At 50.3% G+C, this 18133-nt stretch overlaps 3 protein-coding genes across 7 annotated transcripts; 1 reads left to right on the top strand and 2 right to left on the bottom strand.

Moving 5' to 3' along the window:
- Positions 1 to 7: 7 nt before the first annotated feature.
- On the bottom strand, positions 8 to 8185 carry myo1eb (myosin IEb). 3 transcript variants are annotated; one of them, XM_086037694.1, is made up of 28 exons: positions 7997 to 8185; positions 7125 to 7262; positions 6924 to 7013; positions 6364 to 6458; positions 6199 to 6286; positions 6020 to 6109; positions 5808 to 5939; positions 5486 to 5620; positions 5222 to 5354; positions 4951 to 5147; positions 4799 to 4879; positions 4640 to 4726; positions 4449 to 4535; positions 3936 to 4103; positions 3758 to 3843; positions 3598 to 3679; positions 3312 to 3517; positions 3094 to 3238; positions 2891 to 3005; positions 2638 to 2807; positions 2394 to 2539; positions 1906 to 2052; positions 1662 to 1819; positions 1513 to 1587; positions 1258 to 1441; positions 715 to 890; positions 348 to 432; positions 8 to 290 (listed from the first exon to the last, which is right to left on the bottom strand). In XM_086037694.1, the coding sequence occupies exons 1-27, from the start codon at positions 7997 to 7999 to the stop codon at positions 356 to 358; spliced, it is 3291 nt and encodes a 1096-aa protein (XP_085893820.1). In that variant the 5' UTR covers positions 8000 to 8185; the 3' UTR covers positions 8 to 290; positions 348 to 355. The 3 variants fall into 3 exon arrangements, with proteins under 3 accessions (XP_085893820.1, XP_085893822.1, XP_085893819.1); XM_086037696.1 differs by having other exon boundaries at positions 8 to 262; XM_086037693.1 differs by having other exon boundaries at positions 8 to 432.
- Positions 8186 to 8725: 540 nt separating this feature from the next.
- LOC147143092 (acidic leucine-rich nuclear phosphoprotein 32 family member E-like) lies at positions 8726 to 12788 on the top strand. Its single transcript, XM_086037702.1, has 7 exons — positions 8726 to 8950; positions 9407 to 9556; positions 10728 to 10850; positions 10919 to 11072; positions 11411 to 11547; positions 12328 to 12391; positions 12464 to 12788. The coding sequence occupies exons 1-7, from the start codon at positions 8885 to 8887 to the stop codon at positions 12538 to 12540; spliced, it is 771 nt and encodes a 256-aa protein (XP_085893828.1). The 5' UTR covers positions 8726 to 8884; the 3' UTR covers positions 12541 to 12788.
- Positions 12789 to 13379: 591 nt separating this feature from the next.
- plekho1b (pleckstrin homology domain containing O1b) lies at positions 13380 to 17554 on the bottom strand. 3 transcript variants are annotated; one of them, XM_086039415.1, is made up of 6 exons: positions 17159 to 17554; positions 16381 to 16527; positions 15477 to 15617; positions 15302 to 15406; positions 14866 to 14964; positions 13380 to 14772 (listed from the first exon to the last, which is right to left on the bottom strand). In XM_086039415.1, exons 1-6 carry the CDS (start codon positions 17345 to 17347, stop codon positions 14149 to 14151), a joined length of 1305 nt encoding a protein of 434 aa, XP_085895541.1. In that variant the 5' UTR covers positions 17348 to 17554; the 3' UTR covers positions 13380 to 14148. The 3 variants fall into 3 exon arrangements, with proteins under 3 accessions (XP_085895541.1, XP_085895540.1, XP_085895542.1); XM_086039414.1 differs by having other exon boundaries at positions 16381 to 16530; positions 17159 to 17553; XM_086039416.1 differs by lacking the exon at positions 17159 to 17554 and adding an exon at positions 16974 to 17126.
- Between the last annotated feature and the right edge of the window lie 579 nt (positions 17555 to 18133).

The following is an 18133-nucleotide window of genomic DNA, read 5'->3' as shown; positions in this document are numbered from 1 at the left end:
AAAAGTGTGTTGTCCAACTTGTTAATTTATTGATTTAGTTGATTTCTGTGTGTTTGCACGGAGACTTTCAGGCATCACATCCCGTTCGAAGCAGATGTGAACTGAACACTTGTGAACACAATTAACTTCAAATGAATCAATGCTCATGAACAGATGGCCTCAGGACTCCTAGCCGTCACATTGACTTCCTCTCCGGTTTCCATGGCAACACGTCATTGCCGCCCGCTTCACAGCCAGCTAGCGGCACGTTGACTTGTGACCCCTGGGGGTGATGACTGACAGCTGTCAGTCTGTAAAAAAAATATTGTTTCTCTTCAACAGTAAAAGAATGGTCAGTGAGCGCTGACCTCAACATCTACATCTTCTCCACGTAGTTTCCGGGGAACATTCCCTCTCGGCCGCGAAGGCGTCCGTACCACCAGCCCGACGGATCTAAACCACAACCGATTGATTGTTAGAAGGAAGAGAAAAGGGAGGGAGAGGAAGAAGAAGAAAAAGGAGAAGGAGAAAGAGGGCAGCAGGAGGAGGAGGAGCAGAATAAGTAGGAGGAAGAGGAGAAGGAGATGAAGGAGGTCTGTCAGTTGCTAACCCATTTCGGTGCGCTTCCCTGTTGAACTGCTTAACAGTTGTAGTGCTGTGTGTGAGGAGGAGGAGGAGCAGGAGAATATAATAGTGAAGAGGAAAAGAAGAGGAGGACGGCAGCTCCACCGGTACCTTCAGTGAGAATCTCGATGACGTCATCCGTGTTGAAGCTGAGTTCGTCCGTGTCCTGGGCGTCGTAAGCGTAGAGGGCGCGACACTGCGGGGACCGAGGCTTCGGTTTGGGCGCCGGTTTGGGTCGACCCGCTCCGGGGACCGGCTTCATCTCCTTGGAACGCCGACGCTGCAGCCTAAAGGCAAACACCACAACAGGAAGTCAAGTGTGTGAAGTTGTACGGTCGTGATGGTCCCCCTCTACTTGGTCGTTATTCTCCCAGGTTCCAAGTGGAAGGATCCCAGCAGGGCCCAGATTTTGTCAATTGCTCTACTCTGACTACAGTGGCAAGCGTCCTCTGATTCACACTGCCCCCCCCCCCCCCCCCGAGTGAAGACGGGGCCGCCAGTCACCATGGCTTCCGCAGATCTGAGTGCGCATTCGCATGCTGCGTAGAGATCGAAACAACTTCTTTGACTTGAGTACCTTAACCTGCTCGCACCATCGGGACCGGGCTCAAAAGCCGGTGGCATCGGTACGAGCTGTGCTTCGAGCGTTCTCACCCGGCGGCGCCCTGGTCCGGGACGTTCATGAAGCCCATGTCCACATGCTTGGTGGGCCCGCTCTCATGCCGATGCTGGTTCTGGAGTCGGGGCAGACTGGGCTGCTCCATGCTGGACTGCTGCCTCAGTAACGAACCTCTGGAGGAGCTTCCATGGCGGGTCTTGTCGCCCCCGTTGTGAGCACCTGAGGAAGTCAACAGTGGAAATCAGCCTCGCGCTTGACATCGTTCCAACAGCGGAATGTTCAGCCGCTACCTGGGTTGTTGTGGGTGGAGGGTGCGGCTCGATTGTCTCGGTAGAGACTCTTCCGTTTGTCCCTCCTCGTGGGTCCTGAGAACAGACGGGCAGTCAGAGGAGACTCTCAAGAAACCCTGGTTGCACTCACGAGACCGGCTGGAGCTTACGCGAGTTTTTGGGCAGGCCCGGTCCGATGGAGACGTGCAGGACCTTCCCACTGGGTTTCAGGACTGCTTCGTCCCCCTGACCCACCTGGAACTGGATCTGTCTGGAACCCGATGAGCTAAACGGACCCCAGCCTCCCTTCTTCACTTTGAACTCCAGACTGGAAGCACCATGGAAGATGAAGAAAGATCTGAATGGGAAACCATTTGACTGGTAGGAAGACACACAACGGATTTGGGTACTGACAGGTTGTTGAACTTGAGCGGAAGATTATTCTGAGTTTTCTCGTGGTGACGTTTGATGAGTAGGCTGAGGAATTCGGTCTTGAAGACACTCTGGAGGACGCTGTCATACTCTTGTTGGTGGATGATGAAGATGTCATCCTGCAGGGTGCTACAGAAACACAACAAACAAAGATTGCCCCATTCAAGTAGCGCAAAATTGCAGCATGCTTCTCGTTGCACTTCTCGACCCCATACGTCTTCTACAGTCATTTGCCATCCTTCGAGTCATTCCCAACAACAAACTTGTCTACTGAAAATATTCTAACAGCAGTTGCGAGCCTGAATTTCGACAGTATTTATCGGTCCACTTATCAAAATGCCGTCACGTTTCAACCATTGTTCTCAACCTAATTTTGGGCTTGTTGTTTGCTCAAAGTTTTTGCGGTTCTTTTTCTAAAGCCAGCTCAAGACCGGGTTTTGCTTCCCACGATACAATTCTGAACTTTATACCTCAGGGAAACAGACTGGATATTGTCGAGTTCCATCTTCCTCTTGAGGACCTCCTGGATTTGACCTTTATCCGGCCCCTGTTTCACCTTCTCCCGACCAATCATGTACAAGAACTTGGGGGTGAGTATGAGGTCACGCTTCACCGTCTGGTCCAAAGAAAGAAAGAAAAGATGAAAAAGAACTCCGGTGTTGTGAGGCCAAACGGGTTTCTTCGGTGGTTCCTCGAGTTCGGTATCCCTCTTACCCTGAACCTGCGGTCAAATTTAATAACCACATCGGCAAAGTCAATCCTCTCCCTGCGGCCGACAAACTGCCGGATCTCCGGGTGGACGTCAGTGCCGATGTAGTCGCCCACAAAGTTCCGGTTCAAGCTGTTGTTGCGACGTTCCTTCTTGTTCAGCAGGATGTCAGAAGCTGGAAGAAGAAAGAAAGCGAAGAAGGAAGAAGAAGTGGACGAATCTGCTGACTGAGCGAGTGCGCGAGAGACGAGGTCTCACCTTCTTCCCTCATCTTCACGTACTTCCGGACGGCAATGTGTTTGCGCCACGCCTTTTGGATGACCCGAGCGTAACCGTTGTACTTCCTCTCTCTCATCTCCTCCAACAGGAAGAGCTGCACGAGACACAAGCACACGCTGGACCTGGACTTCTAACGGTTCAACGTCCAGAACGGCGCTAGCTAGCGCTACGCGTTTTCATACCGACTCCGGCGCTTTAACAAAGACCTTTGTCTTCCCCAGCTGGAACTGGTCCTCGTCCATGTTGACAGAGTTCAGGAGGTGCAGGACGCCCTGACGCTGGTCACCTTGCCAGGTGGGCCACGTCTCTTTGGTCAGGATGGCGTACCTGCGTGGCCAAAAGCTAAGCGAGAGCGGGCAACGTGGCCCGCCGTCTGCGCCGGCGCTCTTTGCTCTCTGACCTCTGCAGGAACTTGTTGAAAACGCGACGGTACGCATATCCGGCTCGACGGACCCGGATGTTCTCGCGGAGGCCCAGGTACTCCACCTGGTGTCGAACTCTGTTCTCCTCCCAGTCCCGAGGACGCTTGGTCTCGTTGGGTTTGATGCAGCGTATGTAATGAGGCGTACACTTCATGAGTGTCTGGACCAGAGAGTTGGCTTGTTTCTAACCAGAGAGGGGGACCGCCGTGAGGAGCAGATCGGACCAAGCCACCCGACGGGACGGACGGACAGTCGGGCGCTCACCTTGATCTTGCTGCTGGCCGTGGTCGGACGTCCTCTCTTCTCGGCTTCCAGGTTCTCAGGGAAAAGCGCCCGAATGAACGGACTGACATGAAAGCACGGCATGCGTCCGTCAGGTCGCGACACGACGAGGTCGTCGCGCACGCCGCCGCGCAGTACTTACAACTCGCTGCCTTGCATCAGCTCGATGATGTCGTTGAACAGCACGTCTCGGTTCCTCTCACAGAAGCCGCTGACGTCGTACGACACCTGAACAGCGCGCGCGGCTCATCAGACCGAGCGAGCGAGCGACAGACGGACGCGCGTCGTGGCTCGGAGGGGGGGTGGGCAGGTGGGCGCACCTTTCCGGCGTAGTGGTGGATGACGAATCCTTTGTTCCAGCTGCTGAAGTGCTCGTGCGAGCCGACCTGACCTTGAAGTTTCTGCAGCAGGGTCTGGTCCGCGCCGTCGCCTTTGGCGTGCATGGTGGCACACACATCATCCAGCACGCTCATGACGCCGGGAGGATTCTGGGAAGGAGAAGATCACGCAAGGTCAACTGGGGCTTGGAGCCAACTGGCCTTCTGGTTGCTGAAGACATTTCACCCAAAAGGCTTCTTCACTTGTCAATCTCAGGTGTGGAGAATATCCTCAGGCACCTTGAGTGACTCAACAAACACCAAGTGGCCACCCCCAAGGGACACGTCCAACAGTGACATCCTTTGGGCAATTCCACATCTAAGATTTAGAAGTGAAGACAGCTTTTGGAGCGAAAGGTGAAAGGACTTCAGCAGCCAAAAGGAGTCCGGTTGCCAAAAAGCTAGGACGTGACGTTGAGAGGCTGATCTTTAATGCTGTGCAGTTGGACAACTCACCAGTTTGGACTCAATGAGGTCACACACAACTTTATTGTTGAAATACTCAATGGGCGTCCATTTGATTCCCTCCTGAACATACTCCTCCTTCACACACACAAAGACACGGACAGATGTCGGTGAGGGCGGTTCATGGATGGCGAGGGCGTGCGGCAGGACCACGAGATGTCTGAGAGGGACGTCAGAGCAACCTGCTCCGCCTTCAACGTGAGCTGGATGAAAATCTGCTGCAGCTTCTCGTTGACAAAGTTGATGCAGAACTGTTCAAAACCGTTTTTCTGAAGTCACAAAACAAACGCGACATTAGCGAGGAGCGCGCACGCGCGTGTGTGTGTCCGTGTGGGTTTTACCTGGAAGATCTCAAAGCCGTAGATGTCCAGGACACCGATGTTGAACTCCTCCTGATCCTTCTGGATGGCTCTATTGACACACTGACACCAACACACGCAGTCAGTGGCGAGGTCGAAGCCTCTGGAGCGGTACGGTGCGCATGCAGACTGACGTCGACCAGGAAGTCAAAGAGGCGGCTGTAGAGGGCTTTGGCGAGGGCGTCGCGGGTGAAGCAGGCCTGCTCCGTGTTCAGGGTGACCGAGATGGACTCGGTCTTGCCGCCCCACTTGCTGTCCATAATCCTGCTGGTCAGTTTGCTGCACAGAGCGTCCTGAGGGATCCCCAGCAGGAAGGACGGGAAGGCCAGAACTGAAGCACGCGCACGGCGTTACACGAGCCGGCGAGCGGCAACGCGGCGCCGCGCCCCGTGCTCCCCGGCTTACAGTCGCTGCTCTCCACCACCGCAAAGTTGTTCTCCTCGCGGAAGTTGATGTTGCCCAGGTGAAGGATGCCCGCCACCAGCTGAACCACCGATTCCTGGTCCTCCATGGACAGGCCCACCACGGACATGGCGCTCTGACACGTCAACACGCACACAGACAGATCGAGAGGGATAGACGGGTACGGAGACATGGACGGGCACAGTGATCAATACGCAGACGGACGGACAGACAGAAAGACGGACAGGTCGAGAGACGTCGACGGACCAAGGTGTCAGCGAATTCCTTCTTGTCGTTGACGTCTTCCACCGTGAACGTCCCCGATTGGTTGAGGTAGTTGTAGTAGTCGGGGGTTGTGACCCCAAGGTTTTCCCTCTGCTCCCCACTCGCTCCCTCCAGCAGCTGAGGGTCAGAGGTCAAAGGTGGGTGGAGTTAGGCTTCCGCAATTGGAGTTTTGAAGTTGTAACTTTTGGTTTGAATTGAGGGGCAAGAGCTGGTCTACGAGTGTCTTGTCTGATCTGCAGTATCCAGAAGTACCTGCTGGTACCTGATACTATCTGTAGTGATGTCCTGTAGGACCTACTAGTACCTGGTAGTAGATGTGGAAGTTCCTCTCGCCTGGATTTTGTGAAACCACTCGGCTCTTCTCCAACAGGAAGTTGGAGATCTTCCCTCCATCAGGAGCGCCGCCGCGGCTGAACTGGATCTCAAAGTACTTTCCCTGGCGGGGGGAGTGCACGTGTCAAGCGTGTGTCTTGGGGTGCACCTGCCTGGGTGGGCGTGTGAGTGGCGAGTACTAACGAAGCGGCTGGAATTATTATTCCGGACCGTCTTGGCGTTCCCGAAGGCCTCCAGCAGGGGGTTGGACTGCAGGATGATTTCCTTCACGTGCTGCACACGCACGCAAAAAAACACACAACCTTATTAGTGCCAGAGCTCCCGGACCCCGCCTCCCCTCAAGCGCCAGCCCCTCCACTCACCTGCACCTTGTCGCCACCCCCTGACACCTTGGAAACGTAGCTCATGATGTATTTGGCTGCCACCGTCTTCCCGGCCCCGCTCTCGCCACTGAGGACCAGCAAAGAAGTCAGACGGGAATTCCGAGGGGAAGCCTTTGTAGCTTTGAGAAACAAAGTCCCGCCCACCTGATGATGACACACTGGTTCTCGCTGTCAATCATCATGTTGCGGTAAACGTCGTCGGCCAGCGCGTAGACGTGAGGTGGGTTCTCGTACTGAGCCTGCATGGGACACGTTACACCATCAACGTACATGCTACACTGCTAATTCTCAACAGGTGGTGGGGGGGGGGTTCAAATTAGCGGGTGGAGTCACTTTGGGTGGGTAGCGACAACTAGTAAAAAAATGACTCATGGCTAGACCCATTATTTCCTGTCATTGGAACTCCTACTGCGTTAGCGGAGCTCGGTGACAGTCTATGGCAGGACATGTCCAGCCCTGCTGCAACACACCTGTTTCAAACGATCAGCTCATCAGCAAGCTCCTAAGAAGCTCGATAATGATCATGATCTTTTGAATCTGGTGTGTTGCAGCAGGGAGAAATCCAGGAAAACAGGCAGGACACCAGCCCTTGAGGACCGAGTTTGGACACCCCTAGTCGACGGCGTGCTGGTCACACGTGTGTGTGTGGGTGTGTGTGGGTGTGTGTGTGTGTGTGCGTGCGTGTGTGTGTGCGCATCTGGTACCGCTCCCTGGTAGAGGTCCACTTCTCTGTCTGTGAAGTATGGAAGTTGTTTAAACGGATTGACGGAGATCAGAACTGGTCCAATATAAGTCTGGCCAAAACATGTCAAGGGTTACAGTTGAAGTGGCTGTGATCTACTAGTCTGAAAATGGTGTGTGTGTGCGTGTGTGTGTGCCTGTCTGCATGCGCGTGTTGAGGATACAAAAATGTAGTCGTCCATGTATCTCTTCTTGAGGTTCTCCGTGATGGCATCTTCGTTTATTTTGGACAGCAGCACCATGTCGTCCACGCCGCTCACCTTCACGTCGTGAGCCAGCCAATGATAGCGCTCCTTGCTGCCCTGTGTGGGTGGGGCAACAGCACACAGGCAAAATTCAATTTGAACACGCACACACACACACACACAGTACACGCAGGCGCGGGTGCACACACATGCATACGTGAACAAACATAACCACACACACGCAGGCTGAGTGTGTAAATTGTGTAATTTTGTGTCAACAAACATGAGCCAACAGGACTTTGGAATGCTGGAAATTCAGGAGGCGACACGCCTGTGTCTCACATTTACAGCACATTCTCTGGCATTCTGATTATGTACCATGAGAGCCTGAGCTTAGTCAAAACGCAAAATTAGGCTTTTTACCTTTAGCCTTAAATTTGTCTATAAATCTCCCCATGTGTCAAAATGAAACTAAAGTTCTTCACTGGAGTTGTGTGTGTGCGTGCAAGAGAGCTTGATGCCGAGAGCTGGTATGACAATGTAACTTTGTGTTATAATTTTTTTTGCATTGTCTTTCAGTTCTTTTTTTGCACCATTTTGTCTGTAAGACTTGTTCATTTCGATTTTCTGATCTGATAAACAAACTTGAAACCAGGACCAGGAACAAGAAAAAGAAACATGCCAAGGAAAAGGTTCCAGAACAGAAACGTTCACAGCCACAGGTACAATCCAAAGAGGCTGAGAACCAGGATCTGGATCAGAACCAACACCATTACAAGGACCACAATCATGATCAGCACAAGGACCTGAAGCAGGACGACAAGGGCGTGTCACCAAGACGTTGGCCTCACCATGTCTTCTACTGTCACTTCCTGGAAGGTTGAAGTTGACCCACAAATCAATCCAGATCAGATGAGTCCACTTGAGTCCACATGAGTCCACTTTGATTCTGTGCAGCACACAGCTGCAATTTTGGAGCCAGACCTAGCGTCAAGGCAAGTCAAGTCCGTGCAGGTGTGGACAGGTATGGCCACGCCTCCTCCTCCTTCACCTTCATGGAATTGTGGGGAAAGCACATGCGCCTGCCCCCTGCTGTCGGCAAACAAAACAACAAGTCCTCATCCCAGGTGGAATGTTCTCATGGTGAAGTGATCATCTAACATTGACATGGGTTTTACCACTAATCCCAATTTCCACTTCGTCTGACCCTAAAAAACAACTTTAAGTACTTTTGTGAGAATTTACTTCCATTGGTGATAGAATAATTGTTCATAGGTTATACCATATTTACTCTTATATTTATTGTACTGTCCCGCACCTCGGTTATTTCAAGCCATCTTTCGCTTCAGTTTGACATCAAACTGTGTGTTGTATTTGTGTGGAATATTCATGGCTATTACACAAATATATGCAAAGGGTATTGTTACAGCTACGGCTGTTGTGGGATGTGCTGTATAAATAAAGTTGTATTGTATTAAAATGGCGCCAATGTAAAACTGCATATCATCATTTTATCCAAATACAATCTCTTTTGAGGAGGGCGGGATTAGTGAGTGGATTAACCAATGGGAGGAGAGTCCATGGCGATTGCATTGGCGCTGGCGGGGAGGGGCGTAGTTTCACGGCGAGCGTCCAACATGGCGGTCTAGCTGAGCGTCTTTAGCCTTCTCCGTACATCAAGCGTCGCATTTACGTTACATTTCTTTTCTTTTGCTCTCGGCAACTTTTCGGCATTGAACATGGACATGGAGATGGACATGAAGAAGAGGGTCCACTTGGAGCTGAAGGACAGAAGTCCCGCCGAGGTGCGTGAACGGCGACGGGCCGCTAAATGTCTCCTTCGGTAGTCTTCTTTCTTGCTCGCGTTCGGCATGTGCCTTAGTGGCTACATGGAGTGACAGTTCGAGTGCGTGTGGAGCGGGACGTCACGTCGACGTTTGTTTTTTTTTCGCTTCGGCGCCATTGTTCAAGCTTGGCGTTCGCGCCGTCCCCTCCTCGTCACGTGACTTGAAAAGCACAACTTGGCTTGTCTTTGGCGCCAAAACGTTGTTGTCGTGCTCGCGCGGCCGCTTCCGGTTGGGAGGCCGCTGCCGTTTCTGGCTTGGTTACCATGGTGACCGTCTCCCGGGATTCTGCCCATCACTAGCTCCCTTTCCAAAGTTGGCCGTCGGCATGGCAACCGCCCGGCACGAGACACACACACGCCAACTCACACCCACTCAAGATGCTCATGTGTGATCTGTGTTGTTGTTGATGTGCAGGTGTGCGTGTTGGCCCTGGACACTTGTCGCTCGGGCGACGGCGAGGTGGACGGCGTGACGGAGGAGTTCTCGGGTCTGGAGGTTCTACGCATGGCCAACGTGGGCCTCAAGTCGCTCTCCAAGTTGCCTTGTTTGCCCAAACTACACAAGGTGGGCCAGCCCAGCGCTCTCTTCCTGTGGCGTGTGTTGCAAGCATGAAAGCTGCACTGGTGCTTTTGACCTTTGACCTCATCTGAACACTCCCAAATTGTATTGTGCTTATAACTGGCATGTGGCCTCAGCTTGCCGTCTTAGTGGACCCTTGATTAATTTCCCCAAAATATTCCAACACTACAGCTACGAGAGCCGTCATTTTGACTGTTTTCAACCTTTGATGTGTTACTACGCAACGTATATCGGTATCAGATGCTCCTGGCCTCTTGAATTTTCCTAATTCTGTCTATATTTCATTCCCATGATGTAACTTTATGGTATCAAACAATATAAAAAGAGTTACGAGTGGGGCTGTCACAATATAGTCAGTATCGTGGTCTTGCGATATTAAAATTGTCATGATATACCATCATTGTCATGTCAAGATATTAATCGCAGCAAATCTGATTAAAAGCCCAAATCGTTTTCCATTTGTGGAGTTACAGCACCCTCTGGTGGTTAGTTTATAAGTGCAGTTTAATTTGATGCTTGACTGGTCAAGCCTATTTCTTTGTGTATGCTGTTATGTACAAAAACAGAATATTGTTATATATATATATATATATATATATATATATATATATATATATATATATATATATGACCTCTTTTTTTGTTGCAATATCGTTTTATATATCGCCAACCTCTCCACAATATCGTGATAATTGTCGTATGGTAAGGTCCATATCGTTATAGTATCGTATTGTGACATTTGGATGTCGTGACATCCCTAGTTACGAGTCATTATTATTTTACCTACGGTAAGGCAGTCAGTTTGACGGCTCCACTTAATCTTACGCACGTTGCGCAGGGACGGCGCTGCATTGAGAAACGCTGCTGGTCAACCTGATCCATTAAAAAAAATCTAGAGGAGGTATTTGCATCTGCCTCAAAATATTGGCCAGTCTGAGGATGAATTGCCCGTCTGACACATAACGAGTTAGAGTAAAAAAAAAAAGAAGGCTCTCAGAGGTCTAATAGTTTCAAAATTCTGGTAGCCCCAGTGTTAAAGAACATTTTTATTACTATTGTTATTATTTTGTTTTTATTGGTATTATTAACCCACCCCCCCAAAAAATCTTCCAAAAATATTGATAAATATTCAATGTTTGTTTTCTGTCTTTGTCAGCTGGAGTTGGGCGGCAACGCCATCTGTGGCGGTTTGGAGGTGCTGGCCCAAAAGTGTCCCAACTTGACGCACCTCGACATCAGCGGGAACAAGATCGGCGACATGGCCGCCCTGGAGGCTTTGGTGAGTGCCCGCAAGAAGTGGCCGCCGCACCCTTAGTGTTGCGCTGATGTGGCCCCGCCCCTCCGCAGGAGCCCCTGAAGAAGCTGAAGACTTTGGACGTGTCGGGTTGCGAGGTGAGCGCGCAGAGCGACTACCGCCACGCCGTCTTCCGCCTCCTGCCCAACGTCACCTATCTAGACGGATACGATCGCCAGGACAACGAGGCGCCCGACTCGGACAACGGTAACACGCTTGCTCTGCTCCGCCGGGGCTGTCAAATGCGCCAACGCCCCCTCCCCCTGTAACTTTAGGACAAAATGGGACCTTTGTAATATTGGCCACGTTGTCCTGCTTTTCGAATGTGTTAAAATGAGCTGACGGCTTCAGTTAGTGGCGGCTCATATTTACCAGAAAAGTCTTTGAAATCTGAATTTGAATGGTTAGCAATGTCAAGCGTGTGAATTTGGGAACATTTTCATTTTTCTGCCGTTGACGTGTTTTTTTGCGCTGTAAGCCTCACAGGAAGGCTTGGAAGTGGCCGTCCTGGGAGATTTTGTGATAGGTATTGTGGACTTTTACAGGCGAGGATGACAGCGCCGGTCCGCATGGCGGCAACGGCAACGATGAAGATGATGATGATGATGATGTCTCTGAGGAGGAGGAGGAGGAGGAGGAGGAGGAAGTGGGGCTGTCATACCTGATGAAGGAGGGCATCCAGGTGGGTGATTTCATATGTGAGTTCCAGAACTCACAAAAAAAAAAGGATTTGGGGGGGGTTAAGAACAGTTCTGTTGTATTGAACTTTTTACATGACAGAGCTGGATAGCCCCTCCCTTTAAAATCCCTTTGTGATTATTGGAGAGGAGAGAATGAGTGAATGAAAAGGTGTCCTCATTAAAAAAAAGTGTTTCTGCTATTGTACTTTAGAAAAACACATAGTCATAACCTCAATAAATAGAATGGAAAGAAGGCGAGACATTTTTTGGGGCTTCAATTCAATGAATGGCCATTGTGCTGCTCCTTGTGTCGTACGTCCCTTGGCCACCAGGGGGCAGCCAAGACATCCCCACGCAACGTAGAGAAGATTTTTACATTGTCTCTCTGCATTCAAATATCTGTTGCTCCAAGATCCTAATGCGGCGACACCCATGCTCTTCGTTAGCCTTTCTATGGCGTTTTCCATTATCTGTTAGCATTAAGCTAAATGGGGTTTCATAAGCCAAAGCTTAGTGGTGGTTTTCAATACACATGGTGTATTTGTCCTTGTTTTCTGTTTCATTTTGGAGAAAACCAACAAAGAGCTGGAAGCTAATCTAGCTCTTCTCAGTTGGCAGCCATGTTGTTAGGGTAATCTGTGCACAACAGCTGAGTTGCGCTTTCGGCTACAAAAGCCACAAAAAATAAATCAATAAAATCCTCCTGAGCATTCAAGTGGAAGGAAGGTGTCAAATGGATGAATGATTGGAGCCTCCTTTGAGTGACTGCCACTTGTCTTCAGGACGAGGACGATGACGGCGACTACGTGGAGGAGGAAGAGGAGGAGGAAGACGATGAAGACGGAGGTTAGTTTTCAGGAAAAAAACAAAACAAATTGCGATGGACACTGAAGGCTGACGACGCCGTTGGCTTCTCAGACGACGGAGCGCTCCGAGGCGACAAGAGAAAGAGAGACGACGAAGACGATGAAGACGGGGACGAAGACGACCAATGATTGAGTGCCGCTCACTTTTTGCTGACCTCTGGCCCCGCCCCCTCAGAGGCACAGGAAACGCAGTTGGTGATCAGCTGGTCCTGGTCTGCTCTTGGTCCTGGCTCTGGTGTGTAAATACAAGTGAACTCTTAACTTTGAAAGCCCCGCCAGTTGATTTTTTTTTTTTTCCTTTTTTCTTTTTTAATGTTTTCTGGCACCATCATATGGCCACATGCCGTCATTGTTTTTCAATAAAAGCGCCACAAGCAGCTTGACTTGTCACACTCTTTCATTGGGGTCTCATTGGCTGCCAGCCGTTTTCAGAGCATTTGGGTGGATTTTTCAAGACTAGCACAGTATTGTGCTCAATCTTTGTGTGCGCATATGCACCAAATCTACCAAATGAAAGACTAGACTTCTTTCTTTCAGCAGGGAAAAACAATTTGGATTCAAGCTTTTTCCCCTTCTTTTGGAATCAGCAGTAAAAAAAAAAATGCAGCTGTTTGGCCCACAAAACAACAAAAACAAGCTTTATGTTGGTTTGGGGCAGTGAGGGCTAATGGTAGTTTTGTCAAAGTTGCTAGTCGGAAACTGTAACGGAAGCCCGTTTAAAATGATAGTCGGACCGGCCTATAGCCGATTTCTATTTGGTCCGGCCGGACAAAATGGTGGATAAACGGACGGCGGAGGCGTACCCTGGCTTTAGGTGGACGGCGATAAACGGACCGCAAATTTTTTAGTCAAATGCCCAGCTCTGAAAACATGCATGTAAAAATGGCTCCACGGGATCAACACTTGGGAGTCATTTTTGTTCTCATGGCCCAAGCAAGTGTAAAGGACATTTCAAATGAACACGAAACTGAAGGATCAAGATAGATTTTCTTATTTTCTTTGTTTCACAGCTGCGTCGAGCACAACAGTGACTTGGATGCAAATATTTTTGGCTTTTGTGACACGTCAAACATTTGAACGGCGGTTTTCTTCTCGCGGCATTTATTTAGCAGCTAAAGCGGCACCTGCTTTAGGAATGGCTTCTGATAGCAAAACAAGAGGCACGCGCCGTGAGCGGCACTTAACTCACCAGAATGAGGAGCTCCTTACATGACCGTCGTCATCCTCGTCATACATGCGAGATCTCCGTCGTACTTTGTCACACACGCATACTTGTGCTGACTAGCACAACACAAACTCTGCCAATGCCAAACTGGTAATTGTCACTCACAAAGTGGGCTGCTGATCTCAAATGTGAAATGATGCAACGCTACCATCTACTGGTGGCTGTGTGTCAGTGATGTTTTCAAGCACGATATTGACAGCAGAGCAGCATCAGAGCCTCTCGCGACCATCCCCGTCGAAAAAAGCGCCATTGAAGGAGTTAACATGTTGCTAACGTTAGCTTGCTTCCAGTTAGCATAACACAGATGTTTTCTTTTTATTGATCCCACTGTTTGCTTTGATCGATGGTTGACATTTTAGCGTGTGCCGGTGGCCCAAGAAAACCAAGCCTGAAGAGTCTTTTTAAAGTATCCTGGTTGGCTTCAACATGTGCAGACTTGATGACATATTCCTCGTCCCACCTTCAAAGTCAACAGTCCCGCCCCCAAAACCTGGATTGTCCAACTAGCAGCTTCAGGTCGTGGAGTTGTGCTGGTGCCGGTTCCGGTCTTGGGACTGGTCCAGTTGGCAGTGAAGTTCCCTGAGCTCCATCACCTCCGTCAAGATCTGACGGGCCTGCTCCAAGGCTTCCACCGCCTCCTTCAGGAGGCTGGAGGCTTCCACTTTCATTTCCTCCACCGACTCTGGTGGCCGTTTTCCGTCTTGGCCTTCGGGTCGGTCCTGAGTGGCCGCCAGCAGCCGCTCCGTCTGCGCCACCTTGAGGCTGATGAGGCGGTGCAGGCGGCTGACGGACGCAGAGGCGTTTGAGCACGGCGCCACGGCTCGGTTCTTGTCCGAGTGGCTGGAAATCTCGTCCATGGAGGAGCAGCGGTTCTTCTGGGATGTCCTGGATTCTTTGCCCGACCCCGCAGTCCAGCCGGGACCTGTCCACTGCTGAGACGGCGCCTCACGAGGGAGACTCTGCGACTTCCCAGAAGCTTCGGCAATCCCGGCGAAGTGTGCGCCACGGTGTCTGGACCCGTAATGGCCTGAGCCGGACGGGGATTCTTCTGGGTTGCGGCTCTCGGGTTCGCTAGGTGCTGGAACGTCTTCCTCGTGAATTAGATCCAAAGTCACAGTCCCGTCTAATGAGGACGCCTGGAAAAAGGAAGCCAGGACAACTTAGGGCGGACCCTGGTGGCGTACTGAACAGGAAGTAGTCGACAGAAAGCGTGGGATGTGGTGACTGACCACAGCCAGCAGGTGGCCTCGGCTCGGCGGCCGGCGGCCATGACGGATCCGGGCTCGGTCTCGGGTCAGGTGACACAGCTGAGCCTCGTCCGCCGTCACCTGCAGCGCACACAACCCATTTGGGTGTAAATGGGGCCCACTTCCTGTCTGCAGCCTAACACACTCGTTTGACTTCTGAACTGCCCTACAATGTCACATGAGCAGCTTTGGCTAACGTTGACAGTAGCAGCAGTAGCGTAATGTCGCATCTTGTCGCTTAGCATAGCATAGTGGAATGAAGTGCAGAGTAGCTGCGCATCCTATCAAGTCGCATATGTTGGCTCATATTTGGCTCCTTAGAGTGTTTCAGGTCACTAAAACGTGCATTACGCTTAGCATGTGCGGGGAATCGAGTGCTTGCTCGGTGGCCGTTCCTTCCGCGCCGCACGACTACTACCTGATCCAGGATTTTGTTCTTGGCCCTCGTGATGGCAATGTTGAGCACACTGATCCATGACTCTTTGTCCTCGGGACTCACTGCCAGGAACAGAACGCTCACCACCTAAAACACCAACGCACACACACGTGTAACGGGACGCTAAAGACAAGCGTGCGCGCGCGCGAGCACGTACCGTGTTGTGCGCTGAGCAGCATCGTTGAAGCGTAAACTTGCTGTGATTCTTTTTGCTTCGACTTTTCTTTTTGTGGTTCTTGATGTCGTCGCAGCTGCCAAAGTGGCTCAAGTCCAGAACCTCGTCAGCGCCAGCGCGTCCCTGCGGCTCACATAGACAAACTCGGCTCACGGGTTGCACATTAGCGCTCGACCTTTCACGCATAATTTATTCTGAGCTTTTATTGAGCATCAAATGTATTTATATTTCTTTCACTTTCATACAAATTAGCAGAGGTGGGCATCGTCAGTCCGTCACTAAGTTCCCGTCGGTATTTCTGGCCGACGTACGTGGTCCCAATCCGTCCCTCGTTGACAACAGCCAATCAATGGCATTGAGAACATCATTTCCACGTCCAAATAAAGAAAACGGAAATCAAAACAACACACACATACACCCACAGTGTGGTGATCGGTGAATATGGGACACATGTCATGACTCGGACCGACCTGGCGGGCCTGAAATATAGACGACAACTCACAGATGGACTAACGCACTGACAAGTGCCCAGTTCTGCAAATTAGCATCGTTAGCGTACGCGTTATAATCCAGAAAGCACACACACACGCGCACACACAGTCAGGGTTTCACAGGTTTATCGTCATGGAAACAACATCCATTATTAACTACCTGTCAACTCGGGACAGGCCCCCCATCACACACATAGTGTGTGTGCGTGTGTGTGTTCAGTGAAATGTGATGCTCCTAGAAAGTGTTTGACAGTCTGGAGCTGACAAAAGTGTGAGTCTGTCTATCCCATCGTCTCACAAGCAAAATGTGATCTGCTGAGGTGACAACTGTTGGTTGTGCTCAGCGCACCCACCCCCCCCCCTCCCCAAACACACACACACAAACGGGGCCCCACCTCCTTCTCGCAGACCATCAGCTGTTGGTCTTTAAGGATGACGAAGCGGTTCTTCCAGATCTCCCGGAACATTCCTTTGCCGCAGAACCTTCGCAGCCAGCCCGCTTTGTCCGCCTTGTCCACTTGACAAGACAAAATGGACGCCACCTTCTGGAGAGCACGCAGGACTTATTTGCGCATTGGAATTATTTTGGAGCAATCTTGACATAGATACACAGCAGATCCAATGGATAGGGTTAGGGTTAATAAAGCTATAATTTTAATGACAAACTGTAAAATAGTACGAAATCATTGAATGCATTTCAATTCACCAATTTGAGACGAAACGACAAAATGAATGCAAGAAATCCTTTGACACTATCATAACGCTTGTAAACGATACGACGCTCTTTCTATGTATTTAGTATGCACAGTGAGTGGGCCTACACCCCCGCATACTTGCCAGTGGCCCGAGGTAACTGCATTAAAAGTACATCCATGTACAATAATTTATACATAAGGTCTTGAATGCACCTTTTGTCCGACAAAATGTATGGTTTTCGTGTGTAATCATTTTTCTGTTTGGAAAAAAGTTATTCACTTGTGGTACGGACGTTTAATTTTGACATTCAGAAAAGCGGAAGATGGTTTCAGGCCAGCCAGCAAGTTTGTTGATTTCAAAATAAAGGCTGCGATGTAATCCTTTCTTCGTTCATCTTTTGTCTTTCTCCTTCTGTGTTGTCCATCCTTCCTTCTGTACTACTATTTGGGTGTGGGGGGAGTATTGTATTGTACTCACCGTGTGAGTGTCGCAGTGTTTGATCTTCTTCGTTGCTGTTGTTGTTGTTGTTGAGTTTATTGCGTCGCTATTGGCGTCGGTCGGGCCAGCGAGCATTGTGGCGGTCCAAGGCGGCTCAAGGCGCCACTTGGACTCTGCAGTCCGCAGCCCCGCACACTCCGCCGATGCTCCACCGGCCTTTGGTGTCATGTGAGCGGTCAGCAGACGCTGCAGCGTTCGGTGTCCGGTTGCTCTGATCACACACCCCCCTCCCCCGCACTCATCCTCATTGCACCGCCTTCACCTCCTGCTGGCTCAGCGGCTCCTCGGCAACCCTGTAACGCCCTCTGCTGGGAAGTCTGGAGTGATGGCGAGCTGCCAATCAAAGTTCGACCGCCTCCTCCAAAATTTGTCTTCAACTGTTGCTGTCGTGACTCTTACCGAAGCATATTGGCCCCGCCCCCCGCCAAAAATTAAACATCATATTATAATAACATGGTAATTTCACGTTTTAACGTCATAAGGTAATACGTTAAAATGTGTTCAATTTGACTTCCGCTTTAGGCAAACAAAATGAAGCTTTTTTTTCTTCGGTTTAGGTCACTTGTGTCCGATGCGTGTCTTCTTTTGATTTTTTTAGCGAGTACCTTTGACTTATAAGACACAGAAATGACTCTGCCAGTTGCCTGAATCGCAAGTCAAACTTATCACATCCATCCATTATCTGAACCGCTTATCCATTTTATTGTGAAATTTATCACATTTATTGAACCGAGTTTTTTTCCCGAGTGTGGCAGGAATACGCTTAAATAAGATAAATACCTTATGACTTTGGCACAATGGTGTTTCACACAGCGTCATCTGGTCGTGACTTGAAAATGGATCTGGATCTTCACCAGGCCAGACTAGAAAGTCATGGACGGAGGGACCCGGTGTGGCTTATGTAAATGAAGCTTGCCATCACATTTCGGCAAAATTGAGAAGGACATTTTCATG

Source organism: Filicampus tigris, chromosome 8, assembly GCF_054856515.1.
Source record: "Filicampus tigris isolate MCC_2025a chromosome 8, RoL_Ftig_1.0, whole genome shotgun sequence".
NCBI lineage: Eukaryota > Metazoa > Chordata > Actinopteri > Syngnathiformes > Syngnathidae > Filicampus > Filicampus tigris.
Note: the sequence above shows the minus strand (reverse complement) of the source record. Positions and strands in the feature narration are given on the sequence as shown.

Bases quoted from the DNA above. Each gene is read 5' to 3' on its own strand.
- LOC147143092 (XM_086037702.1), top strand. From the start codon at position 8,885: ATGGACATGGAGATGGACATGAAGAAGAGGGTCCACTTGGAGCTGAAG. The intron at 9,557-10,727 runs GTGGGCCAGCCC...TGTCTTTGTCAG, and splicing joins GTTTGCCCAAACTACACAAG to CTGGAGTTGGGCGGCAACGC. The intron at 10,851-10,918 runs GTGAGTGCCCGC...GCCCCTCCGCAG, and splicing joins TGGCCGCCCTGGAGGCTTTG to GAGCCCCTGAAGAAGCTGAA.
- myo1eb (XM_086037693.1), bottom strand. The intron at 5,148-5,221 runs GTAAGCCGGGGA...CGCGTGCTTCAG, and splicing joins GGTGGTGGAGAGCAGCGACT to TTCTGGCCTTCCCGTCCTTC. The intron at 4,727-4,798 runs GTAAAACCCACA...TTGTGACTTCAG, and splicing joins ACGGCTTTGAGATCTTCCAG to AAAAACGGTTTTGAACAGTT.
- plekho1b (XM_086039414.1), bottom strand. From the start codon at position 17,347: ATGACACCAAAGGCCGGTGGAGCATCGGCGGAGTGTGCGGGGCTGCGG. The intron at 15,407-15,476 runs GTACGTGCTCGC...TTGGTGTTTTAG, and splicing joins GCTGCTCAGCGCACAACACG to GTGGTGAGCGTTCTGTTCCT. The intron at 14,965-15,301 runs GTAGTAGTCGTG...TGTGCGCTGCAG, and splicing joins AGAACAAAATCCTGGATCAG to GTGACGGCGGACGAGGCTCA.